The sequence below is a fragment of the Protopterus annectens genome, chromosome 9.part0 (assembly GCF_019279795.1).
Source record: "Protopterus annectens isolate FY-2018-M chromosome 9.part0, PAN1.0, whole genome shotgun sequence".
NCBI classification, from domain to species: domain Eukaryota; kingdom Metazoa; phylum Chordata; order Ceratodontiformes; family Protopteridae; genus Protopterus; species Protopterus annectens.
In genome coordinates this window covers 637,622,328-637,644,693 of record NC_056743.1, presented here as the reverse complement: position 1 = coordinate 637,644,693, position 22,366 = coordinate 637,622,328, and the positions used below count along the sequence as shown (strand labels likewise).

The window sequence follows — 22,366 nt, the reverse complement described above, 5'->3', positions numbered from 1 at the left end:
CCCTTGTGTGCAAAAACTTCAGCAGATGATAAACACACAGTACTACGTTCCCTAATGCCAAAACTGACCATATAAATGGACAATTTAGTACATAAAGCTGTTTAATATTAACTTACTTATGCCAAAGCATAAAGGGACAATATTAGCCATTTCTTAAAGCATGTCCAAAAATTCAAACAGGATACTACGTCCCCCTACCAATTTAACAGACCAAAATATCTTAGTCCACAAAAATATCTGATTGCTGATTGCTTTGATGAATTTTGATTTATAATATTGATGAAAATTTCAAATGATCAATCATACTAAACCTGAATGTTAGCCCTGATAATTCAGTAAATGTGAATATAACACTATATTTATATACTGGCAGTCTATGGTTGAATATAATGGTTCTTCTCTGATCAAAACTGCACTGTGTCAACCTGATACACCGATATATCCATCTAGCCAACAGCCTTAATATACATAAAATGTATAGTGTAACGTGATATATTCCCCAGCCAACTGTAAACCCCACATATAATCAGCACAAATGCTGAAATATTGTCTACCTACTAATACAATTATGTCCAAAAGAGCAATGCTCAAAATTCAGTTAGATTAACATTGGTTGAATGACAGAAAATAATGTCCAAAGTTTCAAAAAAGTATACTTCTGAATTGTTCACTGTGCCCATCTTCAAAGTCACTAAAGCGCCAGATATAAAGTGTTGAAACACATATATATAAGTTCAGCAAATACCAGTTCTTTGTTCCTAAATCCAAATATGCAGTCATAAATATGGGTTTAATACACTAAAAATGGTGCCCGATAGAGTAAAGGAACAGACATGCAACAAATGGCTGTGAATAGATGAAATAAATTCTTATAATGTTCCAAAATTCCAAAGGACCTGTACTTCTGAGTTATTCCCCTTAAGTAATGTCAAGAAGTTGTCAAAATTATAGTGAAAAAATGTTGATACACACACACACACACACACACACACACACACATAGTCTTGAAAACCCACGTCCGTTAATACTAAGTTAACAAACAGTTATTAGACTAAATTTGGTGCACTCAAAATGGCCCGCAATGTGTTGCCTGAGCAAGAACCAGTCAAACTAAAAATAATGTTGATGAACATACGTATAATCTCCAAACGCCATTCCTGTTAATTCAAAGTTCACCAACAGTCATTAGTCTGGTTTTGGCACACAAAATGGCCCTTGATGCATTAGTTGGTACAAGAAATATGCAATCCTACAGAGATAGCAAATTTAAGCACACCGATAAATTCAATTGTTAGCTGTAAACGTTAGCATCAACCACTGCCCACGTTTCAATAAAGGATATCAGTCCAGTACGTTGATCTACTTGAAATCAGTAGTCCCGAGTCTTGCAATTTGGCATACCGCAAATCGGCTAAATCAATTTGTAATGTTCCACACAATAATACGCTGTGAGGAATATGTATTTGAAACATCCAATAGCCCCAAAAGTAAAAACGACACCCAAAGGTCACTTAACTGGCAGGTTCTTCTCTGTAAATGTATAAATCCAACTATAAGGAGAAGCCAAAAATCAAAAAATGAATGATGCAACTCCACCACGATCTAGACAGCAACCACCTCCCATGCCAACAGCGAGGATACACTAGAGACCACAGAACATCACTCCCTCACAGGTATGTCAAGTGCAATGGCTCAAACCTGCTCTAATACTCCAAAAACAAAGCCAGCACAATGAGGTGATTGTAAAACAACAGTTTAATAAAAAACTATTCAAAACATCACTAGGGGTGTTGAAAGCCCCTGTGAATGCACAAATTATACAAAATATGCAGCAAACCGGTTTCGGCTAACCTAGCCTTCCTCAGTGCAACAAAGTTAATAAATGAAGGCAGAGTCTAAGCTGTATATGAGGACAGCTTAATTATTCAATTAAATATAATTGAAAATTTACAAATGCCCATTCAGACCAGGGCTGAACAGCCCACCTAGTTTAATTATCCATTTCTTCTCCTTGGAATTTAGTATGGAGTGCCAAGCCCCTTTACAGTTCCTGTCCCCACCAATTTTATCAATAATGGTAAAATGAAAAGAGGCTGTCGGATGCTTCAAAGTATGTTTATATAAAGAATTGGGTCAATTTATGGTTCCTGATATCACTCGTGTTCAGAAATTCTGATTCTCAATGGCCTAGACGTTTGCCCTACATAGAATGCTGAGTATGAGCAGGAAGCTAGGTAAAGAACCCAGTCTGAACCACAGTTTGCCAAAAACCTGATGTCAAATACCTGTGCTGTTTCAAACTTTACTTTGAATCAAGACATGAATCTCTCAGTGTTCTCTCCAGATCCTCAGAACCAGTGGAAAATCCGGAAGTGCATAGGCAGCTCAGGTACCTTAACAAAAATAAGTCATTTAGGAAGCAGATCAGCTCTTTTATTTCTTATAATGCGGTAAATAAAGGGCAACTCATGTCAAAGCAGACTATTTTAAGATGTCTGCCCACAGATGTTGCTTTTTGTTATTACTACAATAGCAAATGTGTTCCAGACAGTATCAAGGCATGTTATACTGGAGCCTTGGCTTCACTGATGGCATACTGGAAAGGGATGGACTCTAGAAGCAGTATGTTTTTCTGTGTATACTTTTACAAACCATTGCGAACTGGACTCCTTTTCCAGGTCCAGTACTGGCTTTAGGGTCCTTATATCCTTCCTCTTGTTAAGTTGGATAGGCTTTGGTCATTAATCCCTATAGCAAAGGCTACTGCAGCAGTACAAATAATGAATATATTGCAGTTGTGTAAGGTGCACTTGCCATAACAGTAGATGTCCAAATTCTCCACTGCTTCAGTACTCACAGCTGCCTTCCACCACCCCTAATTCTGTATACAGTTACTTGGATGTAAAGTTATTTGCTTCCGTTTCCCTGTTAAAGGTTCAGGATGATTAAGCTCTTCTCTCTGTGTGGGCAAGAAAGCCCCAAAATTGTCTGTACTATGACTGCTGATTTCCCTCCAGGGGGATAGCCAATCAGCAGTCAAACTGAGGTGCGTGAGGGAGCCACAACTTTGCGAAAGTAGACGGTTGTTGTATCCTCAGCAGATACAAGTTATATAGCCAAAGGCCACTGGAGCAATGAGGAATTTGAACATATTCTGTTTTGTTAAGTGCAGCTTACACAATTGTACTTTACAGCCTTTTGAATATTTGATTGGCATCATTTTCAAGTCATTTAACTACTTTTATTCGTGTATCTGCTGGTAAAGTGATGACTATTCAGACTCAGACCGCAGTGAGAGCATCTGTGATGACAAACTTTAAACAGTGCAGAATAATATACTTTTGAAGGATAATTATTATTCATGTAAGAAAATACATTACTTGGTGATATTTTACTATAAGTTTACATTTTTACATTTTTGAAGTTTAACCATTTATTGTCAAATTTGCTCTGAATAAACGTAATCAAAGATACAAAAGCATTTGTATTACTGTTTTCTTAATGTAAATTACAGTGCAACCAACTCCTTATATTGCCTTGTATCCTTTTTGCTTTTCTAGTTGTAAACCCCAGGCTGAGCCTGAGAATGGTCCAGTTGGATCAGTGCTCTATCCCGGTCAACAAAAATACATCCATGAATACACAAACTGAAGTAAAAGCTGGGTCTTGTGCATGGATGTCTTCTTATAGGAAATGATTCATTATAAGTGAGTAATCATCTGCGAACTATTAGAATTAAAAAAAATCCTAACCAAATATGTTTCTTATACAACAAATGACCCAGATACTAAAATAATGGTACAAATTTTCCTGGGCTGAATGCACAGTATTATCCAATGTAGTGAAAATTATTATTTATATCTTGAATATTCATCATGTTTACTTAAAATTAAACAAATGGAGTTATCCACGTATGGGGAAAACAAGATGGTTACTGGCTCAGAAGAACAAATTAGAAAGGCCTACACTTTGATGGGCATGCTATAAAATCATCAGGCAAATAAATATATGATGTTCGACAGCATTTCAAAGCAGCAACATCTTTGCATTTTTAAAGCATGAATGTCTTAGCCTAAGTCAAATTCTTATCTTAATTGCTTTCTCAGTTTAACATGTGACATTTCTTTGGAGAAGTCACCACAGGGAACCCTTGCAGTGGGAAAATAATTACAGTAAACCCTCAGTTAACCGGAACTCAAGCAACCAGAAGAAAAAAAAAATCGAAGAAATACAGTACAATTTTTATGTGTTGTACTTTCTGTCCCCCCCTGCAGAAACATACCTTCTGTTTTTAGAGTGCGAGTTTTAAAAAGGAAGATAAGAATAAATTCCCTCTCTCCCCAACCTATGAACAAGTCAAACCAAACAGTATAGGGTACAGTATTAGGCCTATTTTAATAGTACCTCTAAATTAACCAGAAACTACAGTTATTCGGCATCTACCAGTCCCCATAGGTGCTGGTTAACTGAGAGGTTATGGTAGTATAGCCTCTGAAGATATCATGTGTTGCTCTCAATGTAACTGAATCATAGAATGAAGGTGAAACAGGAGCTTAATTTTCACATACATTAACCAGTTCAGAAGCTAATATATCTATTAATCAACAGCCTAGTACAAATATGCCATTTATGAAGAGATGTGACTTGTAGAGTACACCTGTTGGTTACAGTCATGTTTATTAGCAAAAAATGAGATTTGTTGTCATGCCAATGCGCATCCAGTTTTAACAACACATTTCTTTACTACTAAGAAATAAAACCTGTACACCTGCAAGTGAGACCTAGGGGGAGCAGTAAGTCAAAGCCGTGTCACTAGCCTTCTCTTTTACTTTTTTTCAGACTCCACGTGAAATCTTGCAGAAGGAATATTGCCCAACGTATACAATTCCTTCAACTCCATGTAAGTATCAGATGTTTTTATTGACATAGGTATATCAGCTCTATTCTACATGATAGGAACCAAGGCAAGTTTATGCAACATTATGCTATATATCACAGTTACACCCCATGCAGTGGCTTTTCATTTTTAAAGGCAGAGTGGGTCCTGCCTGCCTTCATCTTTTCTTGGGCATTTGTCTTTGCAACATGTTTTAATGTCACACTTCTGCATCCTGTTGTTTTAAAATTTGCATGTTAATGCACTTATTCAAAAATGTTTTGGATTATCTAGTCAGTAAAGCACATTGTTTTGAGTTAAGAATTGAGTTTAGGTATTCAGGCTAATGGGTATTCAGTTAAATAAGTGCTTAGCTTATACCAGTTTGTTTTATCTCATAACACCATGTAGGTGTTCAAAGCAATGGGTCTTTAATTAATGCATGGATATCTTAGGTTCATAGGTAGGTACTAGGCTATCTGCCTGAAGGCATTTATAAGCCTAGATGAAATGTGTTGGCTTTCACTGCCCCCCTTCGATTAGTTCCCTGTACCTCTGTCCAGCATAGCCATTGAAGTGATCCCTGGGGTAAACTGTCTGTTTCCCATCCACTCGTCAAGATTTCTCTTGAAGAGGGTTAGCAAGGAGTTCTGCCTAATGTAGATTGGAATCTTGTTCCAGAGCATGGGAAGTCTCTGGGACGGGAATCTGTCCCTCCAGCATGTCCAATTTATTGTTGTGGTGAGGTTTAGATCCCTGGAGTGTGTGGTTCGAGGGGATATGGTTTTCTTTAGGTGGAGCATGTCCATCAATTCTGGGTTGGACATGGCCTTGTATGTCAGGCAGAGATCACCTCTGAGTAGGCGGTATGCAACCAAGTACAGCTGGAGTTTCTTCAGTCGAGCTGCATAGGGCATCTGCTTGAGGCCAGTGATCCTCTTGGTGAAGTACTTATGTGGTCTTTCCAGTTGTTGCAGGTGTCTTGTAAGGTACATCCCAAATGGGGCATTATACTCTCTGATGGGTCTGATGACTTATGCGTAGAAGGGCTCAATGACCTCTTTCAATCTGGATGCAAACCCTTTTGTAATTAGGTGGGCCACATAAAAGGATTTTCTAACTACTTTGGCAATGTGATTATCAAAGGAGAGGTTACTATCTACTTGGGTCCCAAGATCCCTTATTACGTCTTCCGTATTTAGGGGGCTACCACCTGTGTGGTAGTTTGTGGGTACTTTGTTTTTCCAAAGGGGATGACTATGCACTTTTTGGCATTTAGCTTGAGACCATGGTTTTGACACCAGGTATCTGTCTCAGTGAGACCCTTTTGGAGGATGTCTGTGTCAGCCGGAGAGTCAATTATAGCCCCTAGTTTGCAGTCGTCTGTGAACTTGGTCAGCCATAGTCCTCCTGTGCTTGCCTGTACCTCTGAGAAGTATATGCCGAACAGGAGTAGTCCTAGGACTGAGCCCTGGGGACCGCCACTTGTAACCGGTTTATAGTCAGACCTAGCTCTCGCAACTCTTACCATATGGGTTCTGTCCATGAGCCAGTTGACAACCCATCTTGTGACGTAGGGGTTTATATTCAGGCTGGTGAGCTTGTCTATAATACCTGAGTGGAGAATGGTGTCAAAGGCATTTGCGAGGTCTAGGTAGGCTGTGTGGACCACCTTTCCTTTGTCTATAGCCTTGGTAACTGTCTCAAAGAAGTCCACCAGGTTTAGGAGGCATGATCTTCCCTTAACAAAGCCGAACTGGGTAGGGTCCAGCATTTGGAGGTTCCCAGTGTCTCTGTTAAAGAGATCCATGATGATGCGCTCCATAGCTTTGCAGACCAAGCTAGTCAGGCTTATAGGGCGATAGGTCCCAGGGTCTATTTTGGCTCCACCTTTGTTAAGCGGAATAACCATTGCTGTGCACCACTCTGTGGGCACGTAGCCTGTGGAGAGGCTGAGTTTGAACAGTGTGTTTAGGTAAGGGGTTAGTCCATCTTTAAGCTCGTGTAGGACGCAGCCTGGGACACTGTCCGGTCCCATTGATGCTGTATTTTTGGCTTTGGAGAGAGCTGTTTTAAAGGGGCATTACATTCTTCTGGTATAGTTATGGGCCCTTTTGGGGGTGAGAGGGGGGGTGAAGTTTGTACTGAATCTGTCTGCCAGGATGTTGGCTATATCGGTCGGTTCAGTGTATTTTGTGCCATTCTGCACTAACTCTGAACAGATCTGAGAATTGCCACTTAGATTCTTGACATAGCTAAAGAATGCCTTGTTGTTATCTTTGGAGTCTATGGCAATTTTTCTTTCGAAGCTAGCTTTGGATGATTTTATGAGGGAATATAGTTTCTTGCTGATACTGATCAGGGATGTCTTCCCTTCTTGGGATTTTACTCTTTTCTGTACTAGTTTCCTCCTTCTATTGTATAGCTTGTTTATGGCAGGGTCCACCAGACTGGTTTCCTTTTCTTGGAGGGAGTGAGCCTTGGTTTTATTTGGGATAGCACGATCCATGCATTCTTGTAGGTGCCCGTAGAGTGCATTAGTAAAGGATTTTGCAGCTTGGACAGCATTATCCTTCAGCATGGGGGCTTTGAAACTTTCCACCTCAGTCTTAAGTAACGTGAAGTTTGCTTTTGAAAAGTTTTTCATGGTGGTTTTCTTGTCCAGGGGTGCGGGCAGAATGTGGGTATCCAAAATTATTTGTTTATGGTCAGATCTAAACAGAGAGGAGTTGACCTCCGGTGTGGAACACCGGTCGCCCATGTTGGTGATGACCAGGTCCAATATGTTGTCACCTCTGGTGGGAGTGTTGTCCAGTTGAACCAGGATGTTTGAGTTTATAAATTCTAGGAAATGTTGGGCAAGGGAGTTAGTACTTGAGTAGTTCTCCCAGTTAATGTTTGGGTAATTGAAATCACCCAGTATTAGGGTGTTTGGTAGGACCTTTATGTTTCCCAGTGTTTCCAGAAACGTGGAATGGGAGTCCTGGGACATGGTGGGTGATCTGTAGCAAGCTACAATTTGAATTGCAGTTTTGCCTGTTAGTTGCACGTGGATGATCTCTGAAGCATCGTGCTGTGCCACTAACCTGGAGGTGTGGGTATCCTTGTTGAATATGGATACGCCCCAGCCTTTTGTATTTCGGTTTGAGTTCTGTGGCCGAAATGTATGGTATGAGTTGTAGCCTGGTAGTGCTGGGGTGCTCTCTGGAGCCTTAAACCAAGTTTCTGTTACTGCACATATATTGATTTTCTCCATACTGAGGAGTGCCTCGAGTGCATGCATTTTGAGGTTTAGACTTCTGGCATTGAGTAGCATTACCCTCAGTTTTTTGTTACTTGTGCTATTTATGGTGGTGGGTTTGTCTTTTGAGCCTTTCCTAAAAAAGGCACTAGTTGAAAAATTCCAGAGAGAGGAACTGCCCTTTCAATTCAGGCTCTTTTTTTTGGTAAATCCTTAGTCAAGATAGCACAAATTTCAAAAACAACAGTTCAGAATGAAATAGCAAGATGATGTCAAAAAGAAATCTGATGGTTCCCAAAGATTCACTTCACAGAGGAAACATTTCTGACTGTCCTTCCCTCCAATCTAAACAGAGAGCTCAATCACTTGTATTCCAAAACACCTTGTAAAGAGGTCTGGAAGACAGATGCATTATCAGTACCCTGATCAGGGATGTGTTTTTATTCCTTCCTCCCCTTTCCTCTCATTCACAAAGCTACTAAAGATCAGAAAAGACTTACCAAGGATGTTACTGGTAACTCTGCTTCGGCTCAGACAACAATGGATCTCCTTCCTCATGCAGTTGATCAGCAGCAGTTACCAAAGGTGCAAGTACCAAAAGCTTCCTCATAGAATGGACTTGCTGTCGTAGGGCAAGGGATCCCTAATTAATCCCAGTATTTAAAATCTCATTTTAACTGTAAAAATAATGAACTTTAGATCCCATTTAGGCATCTTGTTTCCATGGACATATACATAACAGGTATTAAAGGAGGCAAGAAAACCTGTTACTAAAAAGTCTTATTAATTCAAATGGAAAACATTTTCAATTTTGTGTCGATGACAGGACCCATCTCAAGTGTGGGCACCCCTGGTTCTTCACTCTGTGTGAATTTCCCAATTCTGGTCTTGAATACACTTCAGTAAAGGTGCACACCTCTGCTATTTCAGCACGTCTTCCACAGGATCCCGCCTTTCTCCTTTATCTCAAGTAAAATCATTTTAAAGATGTTTTGCATATCAGACCACCAATAAAACGGTGTCTCTTTCTTAAGACTTGAATTTTGTTTTGGAGAGGTTAACTCAGTTTCCCTTTGAGCCTGCACACAGTTCTTCACTAAAGTTTCTAACCTGAAAGACTGTCTTGATGGTAGCTTTAACTTCTGCTAGATTGGTATCTGAATTACTGGCTGTTATGCAGTGGCATTTTCCTTAAATATATGTTACATATATAATGGTTTAATTTTTCCTTCATGTAATACTTGTTTTGGTTATTATGTAATGATTGTAGAACCACGTACCTGTATAATTCTACGTTATCTACTCTGTGAGCCCGGCTTGTGGCTTGAAAAGATGCTGACAAGCCCACCTACCCAGTAAATAAATACAAATTAAAAAATAAAAAAATGTCTAGTCAGCTTTTTTGTTATTTTGCAAGTACAGGAAGAGTCTCAAAACCAACCCTTCCTTTATGTCTAAAGTTGTCTCTGAATTTACTCCTGAATATATTCACCTTCCGGTTTTCTATCTTGACTATCAAAACAAAGAAGAAAGACTTCTGCTTGGATGCACACACACAACTTAATACTTCATGAAATTTAATCCTATTTTTATCTTACGAAAATAAAAAAGGACAGCAAATATATAAACAAAACTGTTTATGGGTGGCTTTCCTGCTCCATTCACTTCTGATCTTCCAGCTTTTGCAAAAATCCTCCTCAGAATGTTAAGGTTCATTCCATAAAAGTAGTTCAACAAAAAGGCACTCGCTGAAACATGGCACAGAAAAAATTAAATGCATTTATTACCGTCATCTGTCTTATCTCTCAGACTTCTTCAGAATAGCAACCATTCAGTTGTTTTCCATTTAAATATCTTTAAACCTGATACATGATAAATCCAAGATTGGCACTAGTAGGAGGCAATAAAAGTAAATGCTGGCATTGCTTGAATAGTGAAACAAATGTTTGAGTATAGCACAAAAGAGTGGGTATTCATACATGAGCTCACTACACAAAGTGACTCTCTAGTTTTTTGCTCAGAAGATTAAGTGAGGTGGAGGCATCTATTGCAACATCCTAATCATTTAGGAGAAGAAAGCAGGAATCCTTAGGGAAGGGATGGTTGCTACATTTTGATATATATATATATATATATATATATATATATATATATATATATATATATATAAAATGTGTGTGTGTGTGTGTGTGTGTGTGTGAGGAATGCCCCAGTTAGAGAGGGAGATTCTGGCTAAGTGACTTACTCAGAGTCACAAAGTTGGAGGTAGGAAAAAAATCAAACTCTGTACTCCTTGGAGCTTTAATCCTCCACTCCAAACCTACCTTAATTTCTTTTTTTTTGGTAAAGCAGTTATAAAAGTCCCTTAGGTCTCTGTATTTGGAAAAAGTGCTTGCTCATGCAACACCTGTTGTAGTTTTGTTAAACTTTAAGTGAATTAGAGTTGACTGGAACTTAAAGCTCTGAGCTGTTAATTATTCACTTCCTGTAGTGAAAGGTACAGAGTTTGAATCCTCCCACCTCTGTTTGCTTACAGTGAGACTATGAGCAAGTCACTGAGACAGTACTCTTGGGTCACCCCTGAAAGGGGACACTTTCTCCAGTGGCTTTATCTGGTTAATAAATAAAAAATAATAATAATTAAAATTTGTCTTTTTTTCAGGCCTCTGTCTAATTATTTTTTGGCTTCTTGAGGAAAGAAGCTGATGATTATTTTGTTCCCTTCCTTGTAAAATTCATGTTTTTCTGGCAAAATTGTTAATTACAGTTACTAAATAATGTCAGGCATATGAGTTTCAGACTTCATAAAAGGCTTGCTAATGTAATTTTCTAAGTATATCAGTGTAAGATTTAAAATCTGTTCCTGATCGTTAGGTTTTTGTCTCTGATTCTTGATTTAAGATGTTGGGCGGACATGGGAATGTGTAATGGGGTTACACTGCATGGTTCCCACAGAAGTGAGCTGAAATGCACTTTTCCATCATTTATGCATTTGTTCATTCATTTTATCATAAGCAAACCTCAGAATGTAGGTAGTCATACAAGGGGCTATAATTGATGGTCACTTCTGTGTGTTTGATTGTGTGTGTATCCAATATCCTAGAAACGTTATGGTGTAAAGGAAGGAATAAATTGTGGTAAACAGGGGCTTCATTGTATAGACCATGTTCTTTGGGTATGACCTTGGTTTTCTTGTTTTGTTGATTGTTGACAGTGTGGTTGTTTGTCTGTGAATAGATTGCATGGCATGAAGTCTGTGAGTTTTATATTAAAATATTAAATATGAATGCATTTTCAATTTAATTTTTGCAGGCACCAGGGTGTGAAATGCATTGTGTTGGGCTACAAGAAATTGATACTTCATGCAGATTATTTAAGGCTATGAGTTGTTTTGGAGCTGTTTCCTGTAGTGCAGCTTTTGATTTTCTCGGCCTCCATTGGTCTAGTTCGAGTCTGACCAAGTCATTTCACCAGGCAGTGCTTCTGGGCTGCCCCTCTGTCCAACAGTAAGCTGTTCCAAGCTGTATTAAACATTTGTCTTTTGAATCCCTGCACCCTTCAGAGAGCATCTAATTAGTGCTTCATTATATGCTATTTGACTGTGAACCCCTGCACATCTGTTAAAGTTGAATGGATTGCCAAATGATTTATGTAAGATCCGATGTTGTCTATTTTTGTCTGATTTAACATGTGGATTGTTGGATTCAGTCAGATCTGACCTTGTCACCTTATACCATAGTATTGGATCTGAGAGCTGTGACTCCTCCCCTACCCTGGGATCTCATTTGCTGCCTCCCTTTAGATATAAATAGGATTTCTTAGTAATAAGTAATAGTTTTAGAATTACTGTTTTATATTTCGGATAGTTTATAGAATTAGTGTGGATCTTCCTAGTACCTTTACTGTGTGTAGTGTTTTTGCATCGCCTTTAAGACTAGATATTTAGATAGTTAGGTATATGGATATAGTTAGAAATATAATGCTTTTATATTAATATAGATGCAAAATTTTCTTCTGATGTTGGAAACATCTGCAAGCTTCAAAAAGTGTTTATCCTGTGGGAATAAAATCCCATCTCAAGACCCACCATCTCAGTGTGTGTACTGTTTTGGACTTTCCCACTTGCATGCCACCTGCAGTGTTTTTGGTTTTGGCACAAGAGCTCTCCAAGGAAATAAAAATAAACTAATTTTAAAAGGGGTCCTTCCCCTTCAGAGAGGATCCAAAATCTTTGCAGATCTGAGGGCACCCTCTACCACTTCCTCCTCTGATAAGAAAATGGAAAGAGAGAGGGAAAGGCCAAAAGAGAAAGAGTGAAAAAAAAACAGAGATAGACCAAAGGGCAAACAGTTAAAAAGGAGACCAGAAGAATGACTTGACAAACCTAAGAAAAGGTCTCCAGGTCCATGTTCTATTTTGGGTCTGGCACCTAAGATGTCGAAGCAGTCGGATCCTACTGCTTCCATTATATGATCTTCCTTTCTGAACACTTCTCTTTCTCCAGGGCTGATTAGCCTGAATCTTCTCTGCCTAATTCTGACCCTTCAACTCCAGCCACACTACTACTGGGCTGAGACCCTTCAACTCCAGCCACACTACTACTGGAGCCATCTCCTTTTTTTGAGCTGGTGCACATGGGATCCCCCCCACACACACACACACACACACACACAAAACACTGTATCAGCTTCTTAGCCAATAGCACTGGAGACTTTGACTTTGATTTCTTTCCTCACTTTCTCAACACCAGTGCACTCTAGTCGAGTAAAGTCCCACAACCAGGACATCATAATTGGGCACTGACTGTGGAGTCGACTCCAAGGTTTTCTGAGCCATCCTTACCGCTCTGGGCTTTAGCCCTGGATAGCTCTGTCATAAAGCCCTCCTCTGAGCCATCCACCTTTGGAGTTGAGAAGGTCACTGAGTTTGCTATTATAGGTGGTTCTTCCTCAGCTGTATTGACTTTCAAGGCTGTGGAGAGGGCCTTGGATGGACCATGAAGACTGATGTTTGGAGCTGTTCTGAATTGCTGGAGCCTGTTCCTTCTTCCTGTTATTCTGGTTAACAAATCCAGTTGGCTTTGAGACCACTTGCCATTCAAGCTCCACGACTGATTCTAAGGTGTCTCCTTCAGAAGTTCCAAGGCATTTTCCCCGGAAGATGATTTGCAAGCTGAAGCATATTGACTCCTCTCCTGAGTCAGTCACTGAAGGTGCCAACTTAGTTGAAGGCAAAGGCTTCTCAAGATCCCTTCCTGAAGACATCTCCTTTGGAGACGGCCTGGAATTAATGAAATGGGGGTGGCTGTCCACTGAAACTCCTCCTTCTGATGAGTCTGTGTTTCCCAAAGCTTTTGGGTTCAGTCTGTTATAGTACAAATTAAATAGTAAAGAACTTTACCGTTTAACTCCATCAATAATAACACTTCAGGATGTACAAAGTATTTGTTTATTTCATAAATAGCGTTGGGAGACTGCCTGCTAAAATTTTCAGAATCAGTAGTCTCAATGAACATGGAGAAAACTCATATGTGTGTGTGTGTGTGTGTGTGTGTGTGTGCGCGTGTGTGTGTATATATATATATATATATATATATATATATATATCGGTCTACTTTTGTTAATCAAAAACACATTTTTTCAAATAACAGAAGTACTACCCCACTTCAGCAAAAGTGCACTTTTGTGAAGTACAGTTCACCAAACTGGACATAAAAAAATATATATTAACACTGCATCACTGAAGCATGGTACAGTGGGGATAAGATAATATACCTGTTTCCCCACTGTAGTGAGATCTTGGAGTTTGTATATATAAGTAGTGGGGGTGTGGGGGCTTGCTCCCCTGTAAAAGTGTGTTTGCAGTGTTTTTTTTTTTTAATGTCTGGTTTGTGAAAGTGCACTTTAGGTTAAGTGCACTTTCACTGAAATGAGGTTGTACATCTGTTAAAAAACATGTTTTTGATTAATAGAAGTAGACCCATATTTATATACACACACAAGTGCACACACACACACACACACACACACACACACACACACCTTTTTTACCAGCTGCATGCATGCAGAATTTTGACGTTAAATGACTTTTTAGCAAATCAGTGCATTTTAAAATATTTATGACCCTCATGCTTCTCACTTAGAGCTTCACATGAACACTTTAAAAATATGCATTTTAAACATGAGCCACCTGTTAAAATGTATTGTCCTTCAACCTTGTAACATTCAGTACCAGTCCACACTGTCTCACAGAGAGCCTTGCAAAGACTCATCCACCAGCTTGAGAAGGCCAGAGTGTAACTTTTCCTTATTTGATTAATCTGGTTTCCACATATATCCATCACATTTCATTAACTTTCCAAAACCAGACTTTCCAACATAACATCCCTTAACTCCTCCAGCACTTACTTTGGATTCAACTATTTGTCAGTACACAATAGTTTGATATTGCTGAAAAGTCTTGGAAGGAACCTGATGTAGCACAGCCTATCCCCCCAAAAAATAGCCAGATAAGATTCTACTTGCCCACTAAGACAGAAAACATTGTGCTAAGAGCCCCCTGTAGTTGCCATGGTGGTAGCAGCAGCCACAAAAAGGAACTGTTCAAAGAAAGTTCCTCTGTTGATCCCCCTAACAGGGAGTTGAGGGGGATTGGACAGACTGGGGAAATGGACATATGCTTAAGTAACATTTGTCCTCTCAGAGCTGAAATAGATAGCACACCTGACATGATTCCAGCAGGACTTGATCAAGGGGCTTTCAAATTCCCTGTCGGGCAACTTATATTTAGATATCCAGAAAACAGTAAATAACCAAATGTCTACGGAACTGTCATCCTTGAATGAGACTATGAGACTGCTATCTAATGCAGCAGATTGTACCTCAGGGCAGCCAGCACAGTTATTACCATGTAATGTCATTCCTGGATACAGCTTTGTGATTTTGTGGAAAGCTTTAAGATGTCATTCATAAATTTGGACCAAAAATAAAGGAAACCCTTACCAAGAGTGAGCAGGATGGTAAGACCTTGTCTACTGTATGTATCCTTTTTTTCTACTCCTCAATGATCCTTTTCCAGGAATCAAAGAGGAGGAACTAAAATGTGGTTGAAGAAATCACAAGGTTACCACCAAAACACTCTTGGGGGCAAACTTCCCAGTGGTAGAAGAGGAGGAGGAGGAAACTCCATGGAACATCATCCACAGGGCAGAAGTCATCTGCAAAGCTAAGGTTTCCATGGACCTTTCACAGAGAAATGTTATTGGCATCCCTGAACACTTGGTCGACTGCTGCAGTCTGGAGGCATTTGGGGGATGCTTCTTCTTATACCCTTTAGCCTGGCAAACAGTAACTTCTGATTCTTGGATGCTAAGGATCATCACCATAGGTTTTACAATACCCTTTTTAGAATCCCCAAATACAAAACACAAGATTCCCAATACTCCACCCAATCAGATGGAATTTACAGCAAGAGAGGTTTCAAAGTTGCTGAACAAGAGAGTCATCTAACCAGTCCCGTCATGACCAGCTAAGAGCCAGAGTCTATTCAGTGTTCTTTTTAGTTCTAAAAAAGACAGGACCCTCAAACCAATATCGGATCCCAGCAATCTGAATCAATATGTAAAGCAGACAAAATTCCAGATGGTCTTGGTACAGTCCATTCTACGTCTTCTGAGGAAGGATGATTCGATGTGCTCTGTCAGTCTTCAGGATACCTACTATCATATTAAGATCTGGCGGCAGTCCAGGAGAGTCCTCCTTTTCTAGCCTGAAGCCAGTCACTATCGGTTCAGAGCATTGTCATTCAAGTCTCATCACAGCCCCCCCCCCCCCTGGTGTTCATAAGATAATGGCAGCCTTTATAGCTTACCTCTGGCTACAAGGGATCCCGGTCTTTCCATACTTAGGTGATTGAATTCTAACTGCTGTCTCCAAACCCTTCTAGGACACCAGTTCAGTCCTTCTACTATCCAGCACTCAACTCACCCTCAACAAAAGCAAGCTATCACCATTCAGAGCATAGAATATGTATGCTGCCACATAGTGCATCAGATAGCAGAACTTTCCCTGTTATGAGTAAAATCCTTAAGGTCTGTAGCTCTGTGATAAAACACCCTTGGCCTCAAGCATAACTCATTCTTGGACTCTTAGGACTAATGGGCTCCGCTATAACTTTGGCTTCTTTGGCGAGTTCTGGAATCAGCACTAGCTTACAATGGTCACAAAAGCTGCATTCTCTTCACAGCAGGATTCTTCTGACTCAGATCTGCAGAGATCATATGCAGTGGTGGATTTGTAAAGCTATTAGATCAGACAGAGCAGACCTTGTCCCTTTTTCCCCCAAGGCTGCAATCACCATGGATGCCTCCCTTCTAGGGTGGGGGGCATTTTAAAAGGAAGACTGTTCAAGGAATGTGGTCATCAATAGAGGCCAAACGTCATGTCACTGTCTTGGGAGTTGAGGGTGGTCCTCCTAATGTTGTAGGCATTTCATGACCTCCTACCCAAGGATGTGATAACCATCTGCTAAGACAGCATGTTGGTGGTTTGGTATATCTACAAACAAGGTGAAATGTGCTTGTATCATCTTTGCCAAGAAGCCATGAGAGTTTGGCAATGGGTGATGTGTTTGAACCACTTTTTAGTAGCAATGCACATTCCTTGGGTGTGTAATGTTCTAGCAGACAAACTGAGCAGAAGTATTCTATTGCTTCATGAGTGGTCTGATAACAGAGCAGTGGCGATGGAAAGTTTCAGCTGTTGGGGCCCAACCTTGTTGCGTCCTGTTGGCATCACACCTCAACAACAAATGCAGCAGTTACTTAGCCCTCATCACTCCACAGGGACTGTCATAGAGAAGTGCTCTAGTCCATATTTGGCCCCAAGGTCTCCTTTATACCTTTCCACCAATTACTCTCATCAGGTTCACTCAGAAATCCACTGAGTGCAAGACCAGGATAATCCTCATTGTTCCTTTCTGGCCTTGGCAGGTATGGTTCTCCTTCCTTTGGCCTCTTTGTTTGCACCCACCATGGCTTCTGGATCCCATTCCAGATCTCCTCAATCACTTATCCAAGCTGGCTCTTTAGGATGTCAAGGCCCTAAAATTGACTTCATGGTTTCTCCAATTTTAGCAGTTGCCAGAGATGCCAGGCTTTCTGTCTAGTTGGCCATGTAATCTCTTCTTAGAGACTCAACCAAGAAGATTTACAAAAGTAAATGGAAACATTTTTCTATATGGGCCTCTTTAAATAGGCTAGACACGTTTCCAGGCCTTTTACCTGAGAGTTTGGAGTTTCAGAACTGTTTGACTGGCTCTAATTAAAGTCCAAATAGCAGCCATTTCAAATTTTCACATAGGGCACAATAATACATCCATTACTTATCAAAGCCTTCCTTAGAGGGATGTTCTTGTTGAAAACCCCAGTTTGTGATGTGGTACATTTTGCTTCAGTCACTAATCTAAAACTCTCTGAACCTGCAGCTTTAGTAGATCCAAAGTTTCTGACATGGAAAATTATTTTATTGGTTGTTATTACATCTACAAAATGTATGTCGGAATTACATGCAAACCTCTTATTACTCATTTTTTTCCAAGAACAAAGTGTCAGTGAGAACAAACCCCTAGTTTCTTCCCAAAGTAGCTTTGGAATCTGACTTGAACCAACAGATTAATTTTCCAGTTTTCTTTCCAAAAACTCAAGTTCTATCTTCATCATACTGAAAGTTTCAGAAAGTCCAACCAATTGTTCATATTCTTCTCCAAGACAAAACATGGACTATGTTTAAAGTAACTCTATCAAAATTTCCAGTAGACTGCATTTCATTTGTTTGCAAGTCAAAAGGTCTGTCCTTACAATCAAAGCCTAAGGCTCATTATACCAGGGCAAGAGCAACTTCAACAGCATTTGCAAAAAGAGTGCCAGTGAATGAAACATGCTCTGCAGCCACTTGGTCTTCAGCTCATACCTTTGTACCTCATAAGTAAGATGTGCAGTCTAGGATTAGCACATCTTTTGGCTCTGCCATACTCAAGAATGTCCTTCCTCAAGTCCACCCAGGTTCCTGTTTTGCTGTTTGGGAATCTGTCCTACATGTTGAATCAGATGAAAGTTAACAACATTTGATAACAAAATGTATGTACTTATTTATAGAACCATGTTGTATTATTTTTGTCGGTTCAACTCCCCTTCCTCCTTTTCCCTGGCAAATTGTCACTTAATCTTTCTAGGGATTGACTAGACCTTATCTGGACCCTCTATGACCCTTTGTACCTCTTAGCTTATATAGTAGTCTCTATTTTTCCCTTCCCTTGTTATTTCTCACATACTTTATCACCAGTTGAAGTCATCCAGCTAACTAGATCTGAGGTGATTCAGGCAGGAGAGAGGAATTGTGTTAGGGTAGGAAGCAGAGTTATCAGATCCAATGTTATAGTATAAGGGATCCGACCAGATCCGACAAAACTACATGTTGAACCAGATGAAAATAACATGGATTTCTCGTTATGATAAGTACATAACTTTAATTTTCAAAGGAAGAGAAGTTTACTTTTCAATATGTGAGAGTGTTTTGTTTGCTCATCAAATGGCTGTCAGTATGTTTACTGTAAATATTTTAATAAAAGTTTTAAATTAAAACCAAATCTCTGTGATCACTGTTAAAATAAAAATGAAAATAGTATGCACAGTGACAGGTTTCAACAGTGTTTAATGTTGACAGGGGAATGACAACCAGGTAATGGGATATCGATATAGCTGCTGATGGGGAGGGGTGTGGTTCATTACTATGTCTATGGCCCCAATCTGACCATGATCCAGCTCTGATTGTATTGTTCAGAAATTGCACGAGTATTAAGCCCCATATATCTGTTTATCTTTTTGTTTTTATATATTTTTAAATCAAATAAAGGAGCAACCCAGGAGTACTCTCTGCTTAAGCAACTTACTCAAAGTCCTATAGTAGGCAAATGGAGGAAGAAATAATCCAACCATATACACTTCACAACAGGAAGCAGCTCACTAAGACTTTGGAGCCTTAATTATCTGTACTATCTACCAGACCTTCTCTCTTCATTTTCTGCAGGCGTGCACGAGGTAGAGGGCAATACCGAGGCTCCTACAGGGGCCGCCAATGGCAACCAACTAATCAGAGAAGTGGCGCAGGGACTTCTACTGCTCCACAAGGACAAACACAATGACTTGACTTTGACACCGCCGACCAAGGCTCAAACAGAAGCACCTTTAGGTGGAAAATTATCTCTATTTTCAAAAAAATGGCACGTTATTACAAGGGACAAATGGATTTTGGACATAATAGACAAAGGTTACAGGTTCCACTTCCATACCTTACCAACAAGACAAGGCATGCCAAACCTGCCACAAAATCAGAGGGCAGAGGCACTCGTACAAGTTTCAAAGCTGCTACAAATCAAAGCAATAGAAAAGGTTCCTCCTCAGGAACAAGGCCAGGGATTCTACTCAAGACTGTTCCTTGTTCCAAGAAAAGAAAAACAATGGAGACCTATACTGGATTTGTCCGCTCTAAATACTTTTTGCATTGTGCCAAAATTCAAAATGCTGATGTTACAGCAACTTCTTCCCATGCTGGGCAAGGGGTCTTGGCTGGTTACTCTGGACCTCAAGGAGGCATACCTGCATGTCCCAATCAGACAAAGCTGCAGAAGATACCTCAGATTTCTTGCAGAGCCAGAGCATTATCAATTCTCAGCATTGCCTTTTGGCTTATCTACTGCGCCCAGAGTATTCACAAACTGCCTGGCATCAGTAATTGCACATTGCAGACTTCAGGGGATACAAATATACCCTTACCTGGACGACTGCCTTATACAAGCGGACAGCAAACAAGCCTTGATAAGAAACTTGGACTATGTCATTCACTTACTACAGGCTTTGGGATACACAGTCAACATTCAAAAATCAAGACTACTGCTATCCCAACAAATAAGTTTTCTAGGAGCCAAACTGGACACAAACTCACAGATGGCTTTCCTCACAGAAGAAAAACAAGAACAATTACCAGATTACTTCAAAAACCTAGCAAAGGAGACCCAGATGATGGCAAGGAAAATCCTGCAGGCCCTGGGTTTCATGGCATCTTGCATTCTTCTTCCACTGGCAAGGTTACACATGAGAAAACTACAATGGTACCTAAAAAGTTTATGGTCTCAACACAGCCACAACTTAGAAGCAATTATTCCACTCATTGCATGTCTACAAAAGGAATTTTTGTGGTGGGCACAAGCAAGCCAGCTAAACAAAGGTATGTCTTTCAGCAAGCCTCAAGCAAGCCAAACCATAACAACAGACGCCTCAAACCATGGATGGGGGGCGCACATGGCGGGCAGATGCATTCAAGGGCAATGGGCACCCCAAGAATTGCATCTGCACATCAATCAAAAAGAGATGTTGGCAGTGATTCATGCAATCGAGGCCTTTGGAAAATTTCTTCAGCAAGGCCATCTACTAATAAGGGACAGACAACACCACTGTTATGTGGTACATAAACAAGCAGGAAGGCACCCATTCTTACCCCCTCTGCAGACTGACAATGACTCTTTGGGAAAAATCCCTGAAACTGAACATAGAGTTGCAATCCCAGTTTGTTCCAGGCAAGGACAATGTTCTGGCAGACAGTCTAAGCAGAAACATTATGGACCCACATGAATGGATGTTGCATCCAGACATTTTTTCACAAATAACTCCTGCATGGGGAAGGCCGGACATAGATCTCTTTGCCTCGCACCTCAATCATCATCTGAAGAAGTTCTGCTCAATGACACACCATCCTCAAGCATGGAGAATGGATGCTCTCTCCTTCAGCTGGAATTCTCTAACAATCTATGCATTCCCACCTCTACCATTAATGACCAAGGTGTTACTGAAGATCAAAGCAGAACAACTGAAAGGCATTTTGATAGCTCCAGACTGGCCAAGACAACACTGGTATCCATTACTAAGGAGCATAACTCGCACCAAGCCGTGGCCCCTGCCTCAATGGCCGCTGCTTCTAACTCAGCACAATTAAAGGACCGTTCATCCCAACCTGCAAACATTGCAACTGACAGCTTGGAGGGTTCCATGACTTCTCCCCATATCTCTCTCTCCAAAAAGGTTCAAGAAATCTTACTGGAAGCCCGCAGACCTTCCACCAGAAGGACTTATTCAGCCAAATGGAAGAGATTTACCATCTGGAATGCCAACAAAGGTCAAGATCCATCAGTAATGAGCATCCCACAAATACTAGAATACTTGGCAGAAATGCTTCACAATGGCCTTTCCTACTCTTCCATAAAAATACATGCTTCAGCAATTTCAGCAGAATACAACTGTGATCCACCTGTATTTTCACATCCTTTGCTAAGACAGTTTCTAAGAGGGATAAAGAATATCAAACCTCCAAGGAAACCACCAGTGCCTGCATGGGACCTCAACTTCGTCTTGGAAAAATTAACTCTTCCTCCCTTTGAGCCAGCAGCATCTTCAGAATTGCAATTTCTCTCCTGGAAAACAGTTTTCCTTTTGGCAATTACCTCAGCAAGAAGAGTCTCGGAGATACAGGCCCTCATGGCAGTACCACCTTTTCTCATTTTTCATCAGCACAGAGTCTCTTTAAGAACCAATCCTTCATTCATGCCAAAAGTGATATCCAGGGTTTCTCTAAATCAAGCAATTCACCTGCCTACTTTCTTCCCTAATCCTCAAAATAAAGGAGAAAGGCTTCTGCACACCTTGGACATACACAGAAAATTGCACTACTACTTGGACAGAACAAAGGCCAACAGAAAATCTGACCAGCTATTTGTAGCTTACGCTGCTGGAGTACAAGGAAAGGCAATTTCCAAGCAAACAATTTCAAAATGGATTGGAAACTGCATCAGATTATGCTACTCCTTCCATGGAAAAGATGTGCCAGCTAATATCAGGCCACACTCCACCAGAGCTACAGCCACCTCCACAACCTTTCTAAGAGGGGTGGCTACAAAGGACATTCTAGAAGCTGCTACATGGAGCTCCATGCATACATTTTCCAAACATTACAACCTGCCTTTATATTCCAGATCCCGAGCAGGCTTTGCTTCTGCAGTCCTGCAGGGCATTTTAGCTACGCCATCTTTATCTTAGGTCCTACCACCCCCAGCTTGGCTATGGTATTCAACCCATATGTCAGGACTGCAGTTGCATTCTTGAAGGACATAGTACAGTTTTGTACCTACCATAAATGTAGATG

At 40.3% G+C, this 22,366-nt stretch overlaps 1 protein-coding gene across 1 annotated transcript in view; it reads left to right on the top strand.

The window, feature by feature from the left end:
• SLC44A4 (solute carrier family 44 member 4) overlaps positions 1-22,366 on the top strand; it is a 1,277,084-nt gene that overhangs the window by 778,578 nt on the left and 476,140 nt on the right. Inside the window, exon 8 of the mRNA XM_044082136.1 lies at positions 4,840-4,900. Coding sequence (XP_043938071.1) covers positions 4,840-4,900 — 61 coding nt within the window. The remainder of the gene's footprint in view (positions 1-4,839; positions 4,901-22,366) is intronic.